Source organism: Cercospora kikuchii (assembly GCF_019650295.1).
Source record: "Cercospora kikuchii DNA, contig_00003, whole genome shotgun sequence".
NCBI classification, from domain to species: Eukaryota; Fungi; Ascomycota; class Dothideomycetes; order Mycosphaerellales; family Mycosphaerellaceae; genus Cercospora; species Cercospora kikuchii.
This window is the reverse complement of record NW_025408584.1, coordinates 791,159-806,180: the sequence shown is the minus strand read 5'-3', so window position 1 is coordinate 806,180 and position 15,022 is coordinate 791,159. Positions and strand designations below refer to the sequence as shown.

At 53.1% G+C, this 15,022-nt stretch overlaps 6 protein-coding genes across 6 annotated transcripts; 4 read left to right on the top strand and 2 right to left on the bottom strand.

The window, feature by feature from the left end:
• Positions 1-241: 241 nt before the first annotated feature.
• On the top strand, positions 242-835 carry CKM354_000471100 (uncharacterized protein; the record flags this gene model as incomplete). The annotated part of the gene is made up of 2 exons (XM_044799958.1): positions 242-673; positions 737-835. The coding sequence occupies 2 exons, from the start codon at positions 242-244 to the stop codon at positions 833-835; spliced, it is 531 nt and encodes a 176-aa protein (XP_044655893.1).
• A 692-nt stretch (positions 836-1,527) lies between these two features.
• Positions 1,528-2,347, top strand: CKM354_000471000 (uncharacterized protein; the record flags this gene model as incomplete). Its single annotated transcript, XM_044799957.1, has 2 exons — positions 1,528-1,622; positions 1,675-2,347. The coding sequence occupies 2 exons, from the start codon at positions 1,528-1,530 to the stop codon at positions 2,345-2,347; spliced, it is 768 nt and encodes a 255-aa protein (XP_044655892.1).
• A 399-nt stretch (positions 2,348-2,746) lies between these two features.
• CKM354_000470900 (uncharacterized protein) lies at positions 2,747-4,569 on the bottom strand (the record flags this gene model as incomplete). Its single annotated transcript, XM_044799956.1, has 3 exons — positions 2,747-3,509; positions 3,568-4,424; positions 4,477-4,569. The coding sequence occupies 3 exons, from the start codon at positions 4,567-4,569 to the stop codon at positions 2,747-2,749; spliced, it is 1,713 nt and encodes a 570-aa protein (XP_044655891.1).
• Positions 4,570-7,272: 2,703 nt separating this feature from the next.
• On the top strand, positions 7,273-8,375 carry CKM354_000470800 (uncharacterized protein; the record flags this gene model as incomplete). The annotated part of the gene is made up of 4 exons (XM_044799955.1): positions 7,273-7,500; positions 7,591-7,623; positions 7,673-7,895; positions 7,966-8,375. The coding sequence occupies 4 exons, from the start codon at positions 7,273-7,275 to the stop codon at positions 8,373-8,375; spliced, it is 894 nt and encodes a 297-aa protein (XP_044655890.1).
• A 183-nt stretch (positions 8,376-8,558) lies between these two features.
• On the bottom strand, positions 8,559-11,572 carry CKM354_000470700 (uncharacterized protein; the record flags this gene model as incomplete). Its single annotated transcript, XM_044799954.1, has 2 exons — positions 8,559-9,844; positions 9,898-11,572. 2 exons carry the CDS (start codon positions 11,570-11,572, stop codon positions 8,559-8,561), a joined length of 2,961 nt encoding a protein of 986 aa, XP_044655889.1.
• A 357-nt stretch (positions 11,573-11,929) lies between these two features.
• CKM354_000470600 (uncharacterized protein) lies at positions 11,930-14,437 on the top strand (the record flags this gene model as incomplete). Its single annotated transcript, XM_044799953.1, has 1 exon — positions 11,930-14,437. One exon carries the CDS (start codon positions 11,930-11,932, stop codon positions 14,435-14,437), a length of 2,508 nt encoding a protein of 835 aa, XP_044655888.1.
• Between the last annotated feature and the right edge of the window lie 585 nt (positions 14,438-15,022).

The following is a 15,022-nucleotide window of genomic DNA, read 5'->3' as shown; positions in this document are numbered from 1 at the left end:
GAGCTCTTGTCTGGGTGAGCTCTCGCCCGGGCGGACCGCCGATCCTCCGTGCAGTGACGACGGCGAAGCCAAGAACCGCGAGAGCTTCCCAGCTTTGCATCACTGGACTAAGTTAGTTCGACGCGCCCCAAAAGTTCTTCAACATCAACTTCGCTCTGTACTAGTCGACACAACACCCAGAATCATCACGACTAGGATCGCCGAGATACACAGTACATAAGAGGCAGTCGAGCAAGACAGAATGGCGTCCACAACACCCTCGTCCGGTCCTTCAGCAACCACAATAGTCGCCGGCATCGCATCTCTTCTTGCGGTCAGCGGCATTGGCTATGCATTCTACTTCGACTACCGACGCCGCAGCGACCCCGAATTCAGGAAATACCTCAAACGCCAGCACAAGAAAGTCGCCAAAGAAGTGAACGAATCCTCCAAGGCCGCTGAGGAGGAGCAAAAACTGAAGATCCGGGCTGTTGTTGATGAAGCAAACGAGGAGGGCTTCCCTCGCGATCCCGAGGAGACAGAGGCATACTTCATGCAGGAGGTTGCACGGGGTGAGGGAATGTGTCAGGATGGAAGCGATCCCGTAGAGGCTGCGCTGTGCTTTTACAAGGCATTGAAGGTCTACCCACAGCCGAGGGAGTTGATTAGCATTTACGACAAGACAGTGCCAAAGGTAAGTCCACAACAGATGGACGAGGTGATGGAATCGACGAGTGGCTAATGTGTTTGTGAACAGCCAATCCTTGATATCCTCGCCGAGATGATCGCCGTCGACCCAAGCATATCTGTTACTGGTGCGAGCTCAGACGCTGGCGAGTCCGCAAACGTCGAATAGGCGAAGACGTCTGCTCGCGACTATTGTATGCGGCCACGAGGCAGACCGTTATGTCTGAGCCGGGAATTGCGAATTTAGGTCACTCGTTGCGCTCAGCGACACAGCAGCAAGAGCTTGGAAAACAGCTTCTCCAACCTTCTTGCTCTTGGCCAGGATGATGGCAATGGAACGGAACAGATGATGATGTGCTGGAACGCATGGGGGAAAATGTCAAGACGAGCGGAGAAAGACATCGATGATAAGATACAGTTGAGGGCATAGCAGCGGCGTTTGCACAGGGTTTCAGGCGCGTGTGGCCTGGCGGGTTTCAAGACTACTCACCTCATGAGCTTGTGCAGTGTATAAAAGTTTCTTCTCTGTACAAAATCCAGTACTTGGTCAGACGCCGGCCAAGGATGCCATGAATGGACTAGTGGGCCTAATATCCTGGGTCATTCATTTCCCACGACACGACAAAAGGTTTTGCAAACGATTCATATTTCGTTCAAGGAAGCTTCTGGTCGCGCCAAGAGCATATGCTAATCACGTGGGCATTCCTGTACCATACGCAAACAGATCATCAGTGTTCCCAGCAGAACAAAGAGCTTCATTTCAGCGCCGCTGCCACCTAAAGGAAAGTGAAGATTGCTGACATATTTACGTTACGATTACAGTGTCGCCGGAGTCGTCAAAGTCGTACGGAAGAACAAATTATGGAAGAGACGCCCAGGCTGTACGTAGGCAATTTGCCGTACGTTGCGCAGAAAAGGGACATTGAAGCACTGTTCCAAAAGCATGACGTTACGGTGTAAGCAAACCTCACTAAATTCTTTCGATCCGCAGATCTGACTGGTTCCCAGCAAAAACATCGACATCTCAATCGATCCCTTCACTGGACGAAATCCAAGTTACTGCTTCGTAGACTTCTACGACCAAGAAACAGCTCATCATGTGCTAGATACCCTCCAAGGCGAGAATGTCCGAGGAAGACCGATCAAGATCAATTTTAATACCAAAAGAAGAGCAGCAACGCCACACAACAACAACTTCGCTTCCAGTGACAAAAGAGACAACCACACCCGGAGAACCCAAAACAACTGGCGAACCCCCACCTCCTCCCCAACATCAAACCAAGACCACCAAGCCCCCTACGTCTTCGATCGGTGGCACCGCAACGACGCTCACACCCACTGGACCACTCCCGCCGAAGAAGGCCGCAGACTCTTCGTCGGCCGCCTTCCACGAATCCCACAATACTACACCCTCGAACTCGAAATGAAAACCCTATTCAAAGACTACAATTTACAAGCCGTCAGCAAACTCGTTTCCCCACCACCCAATCGACAAGGCCCCGGCTTCCCAACAGGCCATTATTGTTTCGTTGATTTGGCAAACGCTCGTGAAGCGAAAAAAGCCGCGGCGATGCTCAATGGTGCGAAGAATCCTTATGGTGAGACGTATATTGTACAACTAGCTCGGCAGAAACATGGGAGTCATAAGGTTTTGAGAGAGCAGTTGGCTGGTAGTTTATGATTTCGTTTATCTGGAATTGATATGAGACTCTGCCATTCGAAAGCTAGATTTCACATTAATTTAGAGATCTTTTGGCACTCGCTCAGTGGCCAGATTTGGGGGAATCCGTGGGGTGGGCTGCAGTGATCAAACATCCCAAGTACCGATCGGGTCGCCGATATGTTTTGCCACTTCCACTGGACGTCTTAGCCTCTCTGTGCCACCCTGCAGAAACCAAAATGAGCTTTGGCTAACGCGAGCTGTTTACATCGCTCCTGGGGCATTCGGCAGGCTTTGCAAAGTTCGAGACACCTCAGTAAGAGCACTCTTAAGAGACAGGTAAAGTTCATAAAATTCATAGCCTTCATGAAGGCGTTTTCATTTCTCATGATGATCATGCTATATGCACCTTGCAAGTCTCTAGTGCAAGTGAACCGCCACGCGCTTGGTCATATACTTCTCAATTCCCCAGAGACCAAAGCAGCTGATGATGGCTAGAGTTCCGAACGGAATGCTGACGTAGAACAACAGCTGGAAGCACTTCGAGTACAATTCCTGGCCAGCAGCAACGATCGAAGCTAATTCCTCGGGAGTGTCAATTTGTGGGAACAGAGACAGATAGTGGTCGAGTGGGCCAGCAGTCATCGTCGTAACCAGCTTCGTAATTCTTGCGACATCGGGCAAGCCGGCATTAGGCTCGCCTGGTGGGACAATGAAGCCAGCGAGGACGGCAGGGATACCAATAATGGCTGGAGCCTTCTTCATGACTTCTTGTCGGAAAAGATTGTAGAACATCGACTTTCCGATGACTTGTCCGATCATGCGGATCACGAGGGAGAGCGCGACCGAAGTTCCGATGAGGTCGTCTGGGGAGATGACGGAGAAGACGACCTGCGATGGCAAGAGAACGGCGCCGACACCAATGAGGCCAATGATCATTGGGCCCCAGACGGTGTTGATGTTCGCTGGATCGTAGAGTGACATGCATGAAATTCCGACCACTTGCATGACGCAGAAGACGAGCAGAACCCATACGATCTGCTTCTTGAAAACCGTGATCGCGATCGCGGAGACGATGGCACCTCCAGCAATACAAAAGCCAAGCGGAAGGAGCCAGATACCAGCTTGTTGGAAGGATGCGCCGTAAACGGTGTAGGTCATGATGGTCCAGAAGACAGTCAAACTGCAAAGTGTAAGTTCGTGTGCAAGTGAAGCAACGATGGCAGGGTGGTTGTGCTTACGGGATATAATTGAATCCAGATGTGAAGCAGAGCACGGAGATGGAGATGAAGTGTCTCTTGCTCTGAATGAGTCTTCCGGGAAACATGGGGTACTTCGTCACATAGATCTCGTAAAGGATGAAGATGATGAAGGTGACAATACCGGCAACGAGCATGCCAATAACTTGGGCCGATCTCCAAGGATAGTCCGCTCCTCCCCAGTTGATACCAATGAGGAAGAGGACCACGGCAAGAATAGACAGCGCGCTTCCGCCGTAATCGATACGCATGAGCAACTCTTTCTTGGTTGCGCCAAGGGTAGCTGGTCGTGGTGGAGGGTGGTACCAGATTTGGAGAACCACGAATGAGATGAATGACCAGGCAGCGAGAAGTGCGAAGATGTATCTCCAGTCATGCTCTGCGATGAGCTGTCCGTAGAGCGAGGCAGGTGCGAATGGAATGAAGCCCATCACGATGTATCCAATTGTAGCACCACGCTTGGAAACAGAAACCAGCTCAGAGGCTGCGGCAATAACGGAGAGGAGCTGGATACCGATTGCAGCGCCTGCCATTGTTCCGCCCACGAGGAAACAGGCAAAGTTGGGGGCGGCACCCTGCAAGATGAATGCCACGATGACCAGAACCAGCGAGAACTGGATGAGACCCTTGCGGCCCATGAGATCGGAGAGAGATCCAACGAAGGGTGCAACGGCTCCGGTGGCAATGTATGGCGCGACCAAGACCCAGATGACTTTCTCGATGGCTCCTAGGTCGAATGCGATGACGGTGAAGCAGGTGACGAAGAACAGCGGAGTGACTTCTGCGACAATAAAGGCCATTGCCATCCCCAACATGGTCATGAAGAAGCTAAATGTGACCTGAGTGCGTCCGGTCAGTGCCGTGAGAATGCGTGCACTTCGCAATTCGTACCTTGTTCTCCCGCTCCTCATCCCCATTGCTCAAGGTGTCGCTGTTGGCCTCAACCACCTCAAGCTTCTCCACGTCATGCTTCTCATGATCCATGATGGCGGCTGGTGTTCTGTACTGATGAAGAGAGGACAGGGTAATCTCCTGTGGCCGTGAAGGACGAGATTGGTACGACGACCACGAGGAGCATTGTGTATAGCGAACTTGCCATTCGCCAAGCTCCTCGGTAGCGTTCATGGCCATCTTTTCCCCAGATCGGCTCGCAGGTGAAAGTCGGCCATGCAGCCAAGCAGCGGAGACCAAACTCTGCTGTTGATCTGGGGAAATCCAGTTGCGAGCTCGCCACAAAACGAGCCAATCAGCGCGCCTTTCTGGCGGACTGAGGTCCTGCATCACATTTTCGGACCTGGGCCAAGGCTTCATGGTTCTTGGAACTACTTTGTTGTCTCCCGGGTGATTGGACAGGTCGTGCAGGCGAGATGTGTACAATCTCCTGTACCAGAAGCCTCGCCGCGGGCACATGGTCTTCTCTAAGACAAGCATGAAATACTGCTCTGTGCCATGTCTCTCAGCGAGCGGGAGCCAATTTGGTCAAGATGTCGCCTTGAGGGTGTGGCGACCACGTTGCACGAGTCGCGTGTTTCAACGGGTACGAGCTCAAACGAGATGGAACATGACGCAAAACGCATCAGTTAGGGGCTCCATGTCGAACGAGTTCTCCAGTGGTAGCCGTCGACTCAGCACTCGCACTCCAGCTACGAGACGAGAGACGCGGTCTGGTCGTCTGTAGGACACCATCGCCTTGGCCGCAAAGTCACAGAAGCGTGTATCTTGCCCAATCTGGAACCCCCGAACACGCATACCAACGGATGGCCTCGGCTGGCGGAGACTTTCATCTTGGCGCGCACTGCCACCAGCTGCACACGCGAGATGCAGGACTCGTGCGCGTGATCCGCTTACTGGTCGTTTGTTGACTACCTCGTGTACGCATCGAGTGAGGTTGTTGCAGTGGGCTGATCTTTCAGGCACTTGCCGCTGGCACCAAGATCCGGAAAGGGAATATCCTTATACGCTGGTTGAGGTGGCTGTACAGGCGTATTCATCGACGGAGGATGTCGGCATCTAGATCGGTGCATTGTAGATGGTCTGGGGTCAAGTTTGCAAATCTGGAACGAAGATGTTGGGAGGAAAGCGGCAAGAACCGGATAGCCATATCCCTAGCAAGACGACAGTGCAAGCGGAGAGAAGGAGCAGGCCTGCAACATGCTCGTATACACGACAACGCCATCGTGATCCTGCAATACTGCTACTCGGCCTGCTCGACGTCGCCAGTCCGCGCTCTTCCATCCTCCTCACGTCCGAGGATGCCGGCCAGCGCCGCAGTTGAGCAGAAACGACCATATTCCACGATTCTCTCGGTGGCTATGAACACTTCTCGAGGGTCGAAAGGCGAGTGCAGTACGACCTGAACGACTTGTGTGGTAGGAGGCCGCAGTGGACCAGCGGTATAGATGTCCGCTGCATTCTTTGGTAAGTACAATAAGCATAAATGCCCGATTCGCAGCGAGGGAAGATGCCACCTGGCGCACAACCTGAAAAATGAACGACTTTCTTCGTACGAGATAGATGGCACAACAATCATTTCTCGGACAGCATATCGCTCCTCGAATACATCACACACCACGGTCACAGACATAACGACTACTCTCATCCCACACAAGTCTCACAAGCAGAGACTGGCCAGCATGCGATTCTCACTTCTCATCCTCTCTGCTCTCAGCACCCTGCTGAGCCTTTCTCACGCCTGGGAGCCCGTCATCGACCCCTGGGATTCTCATGGACGCTCCAAGCAAGGCGAGAAACTGGCTCTCGTGCGCTACACTGACGGGAACTGCACCACACAGATGGAACAAAATCACTTCAAAATCAGAGGGTTTAGACGGCGCGGGTGTCACAGCTTCGAGTGGCCATTCAACAGTATGGCCTTTGAGTATCCGCGTGTCCCGAGGACGGGATGGCAGATGATTAGAGGCTGCACAATTCGTCTCTTTCGAGGTCCGGATTGTGAAGATGAGATTCCGAGACGTGAGTTCTCTTTTCGCTTGGCTTTGAGGAGTATGAGGGATTGCTAACGTGGTGCTATATGTAGATTACACCGATCCCCAGGAGAAGCAGTGTCTGAGTCTGCCGGTGCAGGCTTGGTCTTTGGCCTTCGAGCACTGTGTCGTCTGTGCTGGGGGAAATGATGACACGTGCTGATCGAATCTCTGCGAGTCTCGAGACTACGGTGCCACCATGTGTTATGGTAGTTCAGAGATGGCTGGCAGCAGCCCATCGGAGACCACAGGACCGCGTCAGTGAACCTCTGCGAATCTGAAGACTTCAGCGCCATCGAAGCGCGACGAGTGCTCATAGATGGCGGGCAACCGCCTGACAGAGCCTATGCTCTCCAATATTAGGTTGCATTCCTACACAGTGCGCGGTAGTGAGGAATGTAATCACTGATTTTCAAATTGCAGATCGAGGGCTTCCTGTGAGATGTATGGATAGTACAGGCGAGATCTAATGGCACTCTTTCCCCATCGATAACATTCCTCACCCAGTACTTCGGTTAGGCCGAGAACCGCGCATCGCCCCGAGTCATCCGCATGGCAACCAACGAGCTTTGGTATGTAGTGCTCGCTGCCGCAGCTAATCATGATATGGCGCGCCCTTGTCACATCCCATAGACCGCCCCTCCCGTGAAAGTTTTCCTCGCAGCTAGCACTGTGCAACGGCGCCGTCGCAGCAGTTCCAGTCATGTACGGCAAACGTCTTCTCTCAGCGGCCATCTGCTGTCTAGTCACTATCGCCCACGCAGCGGAACTGCCCAGCGAGCAATCTCAACTCAACAATGTCAATGCCGACGAGCGACGGAGCCTGGCAGAAGCCGGGGAACTTGTTGACCGAAGCGCTGAAGGCGCCGCGGTGGAGCAAGCAGATGCTGTCGACGCGGAGGCTCCAGCTGTTCAAGATGCAGGTCTTGCTGTAAGTGCCACGAACTCGGAGACCTCTCCCAATGCAACAGACAGTCAACCTCAATTGGCCACCTACTACTTAGGCTAACATCTGAACCAGCAACTTTTCGACGACATCGTTGGCCCCTCTCCGGTAAGTGATATCTCAGCGCGACGAAGAATCAACTGACACGCAAACGCAGACGACACTGATAAAGATCGCCGGCCGTGCCGAAAGGCACCAGAAGCGACAAAATGCAGCAACTCTGACTGCTCCAACATCGACCGTCACAGTCACCACCGCTACAACTCAAGTAACGACCGCAGTCTCCAGCTACCCATCAACAACCATCATCGTCAGCACCCAAGATGTAACCTACACGACCGCTTTCACCGCAACGACAACCGCCGTCAGCACAATCGCAGGTTCGTGACCCTTTCCCAGGCAGAGAAGAAGAGACAAGCCTCACTTACTGACAATACTTCTTTCCTCCAGGCCGAACCCTAAACTCCACCTCCCTAACAGTCCTAACATCAACCTTCACCACAACCTCCCAATCCACCCTCGCCACAACCCTCATCCAAACCACAACCGCAATTTCCACCCAACCCACCACAGCAATCAGCACTCAGAACGGCGGAACCGCAACTCAAATCGCTACGACTTTCCAAACTGTCACAGCGACCGCCACAGGCCCTACGAGTACCGTGACAGGAGACGCTGTGACGACCACTTTACCTGCTACGACGCTGAGAGTTACGCGAGCACCGACTGGAACGCCTGTGGCTCCTACGCCAGGCGGTGGTGGCGGAAACAATAATCCGCAGACGGGTCCGTGTTCGTATGTTTTTAGGTATGGGCCTGTGATGTGGTGTGAGGGAAATGCGCGTGATCCGGTGGCGTAGTAGTTTGTAGTCAGGGCGAGGAAGGCTGTGGTCGATGCAGGGTAGAGGTAGAGGTGATGGAAGTGGTTTGTCGTGGAGAAATTGAACTGAATGTAATGCGAGTGCTTTCTGTTGAGAGTTGTGATAGCTGTCAGTCAGGTACACGAATGAAGAGTTTATTGTTCTTTGCGATTCTCTGATCTTTCAAGCGAGCAAGCTTTCCAGCCTCGCATCTGCGTTGATGAGAAGTCGTTTCTCTGCCTCGAAATCACATTCCCTCGCTACTGCCGCTTCAAGCAGTTTCACTGTCTCTATCAATTTCGCTCTCAACTGCTCTGCATCTTCCTCTTCGGTGTCTTTCACCTTGACCCAGCACAAAGCCAGTCCTTTCAGAACTTCTCCACGATACCCTGGCATTCTGGGCCAGGCATTTCTGATTACTGCTTGCGAAGCATCCGTCGCACTGAGCAACATCGGAATCGTAGCCGTACCAGTCGGAGAAGACAAGGCTTCGCTTAGGGTTGGGATGAGGAACTTGAGGTGTTTTACAGAGTCGATACCAAGCTCTTGCAAGTAGATTGCCAGGTTGGAGAACAGCACAGTCGTGATTTTGGGATTTGAAGTTCCGCAATGAGAGTAGCCGTAGATGATACCTTTGCGTATGATGGTATCCAGCATTTGCACTTTTTGTCGAGCTTTCGGAGTGAGAGGAGTGGTGGCAAGTGGTGGAGGCTCTTCACCGGGGAAGCGTTTTCGTGCCAGAGTGAGGAGGGCTGGGTAGACGGAAGACAGGAGTGGAATAGATTCTTCTTCCTCAGTGATGGTTGGTAGATAGGTCAGACATGGCACAAGGGCTTGTTCGAAGACTTCTCCAAGTCCTGTGCGTTCCAGAAGGGCGGAAGGTGTGGCTTTGAGGAGGGTATCGATGAAGTCGGCGCCGATGCGCTTGTATCCCGCTTCCCAGTCGTCGCCAAATGTCAAGAGAGGTGGAATAATCAGAGGCCAGACTTGGGCTACGAGCTTCTCGTCTAAGCTACGCATGACCCAGGCCAACACATCGAGGGAGTACGAGTCCTTGGCAGTTTTCCAGGGCTTCTTAACGCTGTCGTCCATCGAACTCATCGTGAGCTTCTCCGGTAGTCGTTCAGTAGTGACTTTACGGCCTTGCTCAGTGACCGTCGCTGGGGTGGCCTTGATGAAAAGCGGGCGAATGGTAAGCTTCAAGAAGTGTTGTACAAGATCAGAAGTAAGCTCACCATTTGTTTGGTGGTTCTTCACCTCTTCAATGGCTTTTGCTGTGTCCGCAGTGCCTGGGTTTCGTAGCTGCCATGCCATCACTACGTCGAGGGCATCCTTCATCCAAGGTCCTGGCTTGATACCAATCGCCTTGGCGAGCTCTTTGCCATCCATGAGCGGCTTGAAAGCGCAGACATCAGTCAACTCCAGTTGACGCAGGTGTTCGACAAAGGTAGTGTATCGTCGCTCGATTGCTGTTAAGCGTCAGTGTTGAAGAAAGTGAAAAGAAAGGCGAAGCCTTGCTCACCTTCGACCTGATCTTGTGTGTTGGCCACTTCGACTAGCAGCGAGTACATGACCTGGCTTCTCCAACTAGGCCCCCATCGTCGAATCGCCATACCGAGCACATCTCTTGCGGCCGGATCGTCTCCCTCGATGAGCTTGTCTGGTCTACGTTTCTTCTGGTACAGCATGTCAACCACGTCGGAGATCTCCAACTGGTTCCGAACCGCTGCATTGATCACTTCACAGATCTTGTTCGGTGCCTTGATACCCTCCCTCGCCACCTGCACTGGTATTGGAGGCGGCGCCTTTTTCCCGGGCTGTAAAGGTTCTGGGAATGGAGCATTGCGGTATGGCACTATCGCAGAAAGCTGCCACGCTAGCACTTCCTCCTCGTGATCTCTCATAAGCTCTTCTTGGACCACATTGCCATTACTGATCATGTCTCGCAAAGTGTCGATAAGGACGTCCCACCCTTCAACATCAGGTGTGTCATGTTCGATCTCAGCCTTGGCTGGATCAGAGTAGATTGTCTCGTACAGATTGAGTGAGAATATCAGACGAAGGGCTTCGTGCGGATCTGGGCCTTGCAAAGCTTTTTCAACTTCTGTTCCGACGCGTTCCCTGCTGATCTTTTGTCGAAGAGCGTCTTTGATTTCTGGATTCCTCATCGCTTCCAAGGCAGTCGACTCAATCGTATAACCAAGTCGGCTGGCAAAGCGAATCAAGCGGAGAACGCGCAAAGGATCGTCTTTGAATGTCTGATATGGCTGCAGTGGCGTTCTGATGATCTTGGCTTTCATGTCGTCGTGTCCTCGCCCAGTGAAGTCCTCGACCTTGTCCTCATTCAGGTTGTAGAACATGGCATTCACAGTAGCATCACGACGCTCTGCATCTTCTTCCGGCGTGCCGAATTCAATCTGTGGGATGCGTCCTTCCTCATCTGTATAAATCTCTTTCCTCAGATTGACGAGATCAATGTCCAAGCCGAGGATTTGCATCGTGGTAGTTTCCAAGTGCTTAGATTTTTCGGGATTGGCTTCGATCTTGTGCAAACCGCCCACTGCTTTGGACCTGTCGCTTTTGCCTGCTTTTTGATTCTGCTTGTCGTCGGAAGCAATGGACTCCAGACCATACTTCTCGAGGTTCCCCGGAATTTCGAGATACTCTTTCAGGCGCAATCCGAATTGGTAGCCTGTCATCTTGTTGATGGCAACATCGATATCGTGGCTCTTCTTACCAAGGAGCTTGTCTCGGACCCAGCCGCCGGTGAAGCGGAGGATGATGGGTTGCTTCACCAATTCGTCTGGAACCACTACATGACTTGTGGCATCCGGGCCGTCTGAAGACGCCGGATTTTCATCAATGTACTTGGCCACGTCGAGCAAGAGAGTTTTGAGGGTGGTCTCGACGGGCTCCCAAGGAATTCCTCCAGAGATGGAATCCGACGCCTGATCGTCCACCTCTTCCACCACGAGGGGCGACATGGTTGATTGATGTCTGCGCTTGGCGGGCCCAGGACTGTTGCTATCGAGTCGTCTCCGCTTGCTACCTTCAGATGATGTTGCGTACAGTCGAGCCGGAGACATGCACCGCCGGATCTGGCATTGAACTTGGGTGGCAGCACTGCAGATGCGGAAAGGTTGGTACTTTTGAGGTGAAAGAGCCAAGTGAGTCAGTCTTCGCGTGGCGGAGTGCATTCACCGGTGAATTGAGATGGCGGAGCTTCACAATAGAGTCACCAGCAACAATGACAGTACCAGATCGTGTTCCTCTTGGTATTGGATTGTGTTGTGTAGTGGACGGGATCGTGAAAGTGCATCAGATAGATTGCTGTAGACTTCTTCCAGAAGTGCCAAGACCTGCCTGCGGAAGCGACATCATTCGTACTCCGTGACAGCGCTCACGACGTGGCCGAGACACCTTCGCGACACCTTTCTGCCGCCCTGGACATGCCCGCCCTCTCCTCCTCCGACACATAACGCCGCCACCACCGCTCATGCCCGCGCTTCCCCGCCGTCGACGCTGTTCACCGTTCGCCCTCGCCGACCTCGCTGATGCCACCGACGGCGGATGAGGGACTGCAATCGCCGCAGGAGTCGGATTCCGAGCAGCAATCGCAGTCACCCATCGCTGTCCACAAGAGACGTTTTGGCAAGTCGCCGCTGTCGTCCATTTCATCGCTGCCCTATCGCCGTTCCAATGCCTCGCTATCCAACCTCTTCACCTCGACCACCGCGCTGCCTACAGGCTCGCCGAGCCAGTCCGGCAGATCGACACCGGTGACAGAGAGAGTGAATGGTTCCGTATTTTCGCCTACCGGGTCGACAGTGCGATCGCCATCGCCAGCGCCGTCAGGTCAGATCGTCAGCAACGATGTTCGCGATCTGATTCTGCGAGCTTTTGCGCCGCATGTGTCCGTACTGGCCTCGCAAGATACCGACGAGCTTGTAAGGCATAAAGGCATCGCTGGTGGACTTCTTGATCTCCTGCGGCCTTTTGGCGAGCAGATACAAGGAAAAGTCACAATCCGAGACAGTACGGGCATCAGCAAGCTTCATGACGACTTCTCCGTGCGCTTCGTCGGCGTCAGAGATGGACTGGAGAACCCGCGGAATCCTGAGCGTAAGAGCACCGAATCTGCGACTAAACCACAAGGTCATAAACGAGGTGTATCGCTGCTTGAGTACAAGCCTGCCCGATTGCGGACCGGAGGAGATGTGGGCCAGATAGAGGAACTGGTAGAGCGGCATCTGACCTTCTACGAGGAGAATTCGGGTCCGATCGAGGCCAGCTATATGACACTCAAAGATACGGCAGCGGTGCCTGATGCGCACGCGACATCCCCGTTCTACACATTGTATTTGCGTCGCCTGCTTTCCGGCTTACCAATGGTACCTTCTGAGACCTTTTCGCATCCAGTTGCGTCGGTGATTGCCATATCATCGCGATCACCATCGCCCATTGAGGAGTTGCGGAACTTGTATGATTCTTCGAATAGTGGCGAGCACCGGCTGCCACAGTGGGTTCATAATGAGTTTTTACGATACTATGTCTTGATACATGACGAGGACTACGACGACATTACGAAATCCATGGCATTGTATGATCAGATGAAGAGGCATTTTGGCCTACACTGCCATCTTCTGCGACTGCGTAGTACGCAGTGTGTACCTTCGGACGATGACAGTGTCCGGCTTCCACCCGTCGAGTGGACGGCGGCTGGAGAAGAGCTTGCAGAGATTGTGCGACGAGAAACGAGTGAGGATGAGGAGGACCCAACGCCTTATATCTTCGAGTCTGATGCAACTGCACTACGGGCATTTGTTCGTGAGATGGTAACACAATCTATTATTCCATCGATGGAACGAGCATCAGCCACCTGGAACGATCAAGTGGCTTCTCGCAGACGCGGCATCAGTGGCAGATTCATGTCCATGTCAAAAAGGTTCACCGCTTTCGGCGGAGGTCGCAATTCCTCGACGCCTTTGCTCGGAGGTGCGAGCAGCAATTATGACAGCTTGCAGGGATTCTATCGACCCGAGGCTCCGGAGGCTGTGATGCGGAAGCTCGCAGACCACTCAATTATGCTGCGTGACTTCAAGCTTGCGCATTCCACGTACGAAATTCTTTGCCAGGACTTCAAGAATGACAAAGCGTGGCGACATTACGCTGGCGTCAACGAAATGGCCGCAGTGAGTTTGCTTTTGGCCACAAGTGTGCATCACAAAATCCGCATAGAAGGCATCGACCAGTATTTGGAGACGGCGTATTATTCGTATGTGACACGAGTCGGAGCACCCTACAATGCCCTTCGAACACTTGTTCTTGGAATGGAACTTTTGAAGATGCGAAGTGGCAACGCGTTGGATGATGCAGCTCGCTGGGCGAACCGCATTCTGGACGATCGTCTTGTAGGGACCATCGGCCATGCTCTGCTGACCGAACGAATCGCAGCATGTTTGAATGATCGCAGAGCCGTTGGCGGCCTACTGGGTATTGATCGGCGCCGCAAATCAGCTTTCTGGAATACACTTGCGGCAGATGCCTGGCTTCGGCTGGAGAAGGCATCCCAAGCTGATCGATGTCTTACAGAGTCCCTCCGCTTGTATGGTCTGGACCACAAAGAAAGCTCGATGGGCTTTGACAACATGACTGCATTTTTGCTGTCGCTTCAGGAAGCTGTCTCTGCGAATCGTGGGGGAGTGCACCATCTGGATGAGGATGACCTGGTCGATGATGCCGAGCCTATGCAGGAAGAAAGCGAACAGCTCGTTCAGCAGCCGGCCTCTGCTGCCGCCGGACACGGTCACAGGAAGAGTTTAAGCACAAGTGGGCCACCAATGGGCACGCTCGGACATGCTCATGCGCATAGAAGGAGTATAAGTACAGGGGCGCCTCCGCCAGTCGTTGCATCTTTTGATCCTCTTGGTGCAGTGCCCACTGTGTACGAACGCAGCGAACCCGGGCAGCTGAACCCGCCTGGTATGGGTGACCTGCCTCCTCCGCCGTTAAGCCCCGTCCTTGAAAGGAGGGAGAAGCAGAGGTCCGACGGGTTTGAATGAGTTTACTTCTTGAGAGACGATGGACTTTTTGAAACTTAGCGTGGCGTGGGGCGTTGGCGGGGACTTTGAGCGCAGTGCATAGCATATGATACACACGGATCCTCTTCGTCGATTTTTGTACACTGCTTCATTTTAGCTTTCTTCTACTTCTTCAGGCCTGATGGCTGGCAGTCTGCCTCGTGGAACGTAAGATCTTAAGTAAGTCTTCCTTTTTCCTTACTCATGGTCGAGTCGCTGAAGCGCAAGTACTTGCTCCTCGAATACAGCCGTCGAGAAGCAGCCATGGTCTGCCTTGATCAAGCTGTTCACAACTGGCTGCACTTGCTCGTTGGAGAAAGAATGGCTTTGAGTGGCAGGTTCCGCTAAGCTCCCATTATCTTGGGGATAGCAGGTCTCATGTACAAGCCACATCTACGTTCGCCGCGCACCTCAGAATCGTCCAGCTTGTGCTGCGCGTCAGAGCCAACCCCCAGAAAACACATCTTTCCTTCTCAGGATATGGGTTCCATAAGCAACGAGGCGGGCCACGGGCAGAAATGTGCCGCGAGGAGTCAACTAAGAGCTGGCGAGAGGAGGCGCAATAGC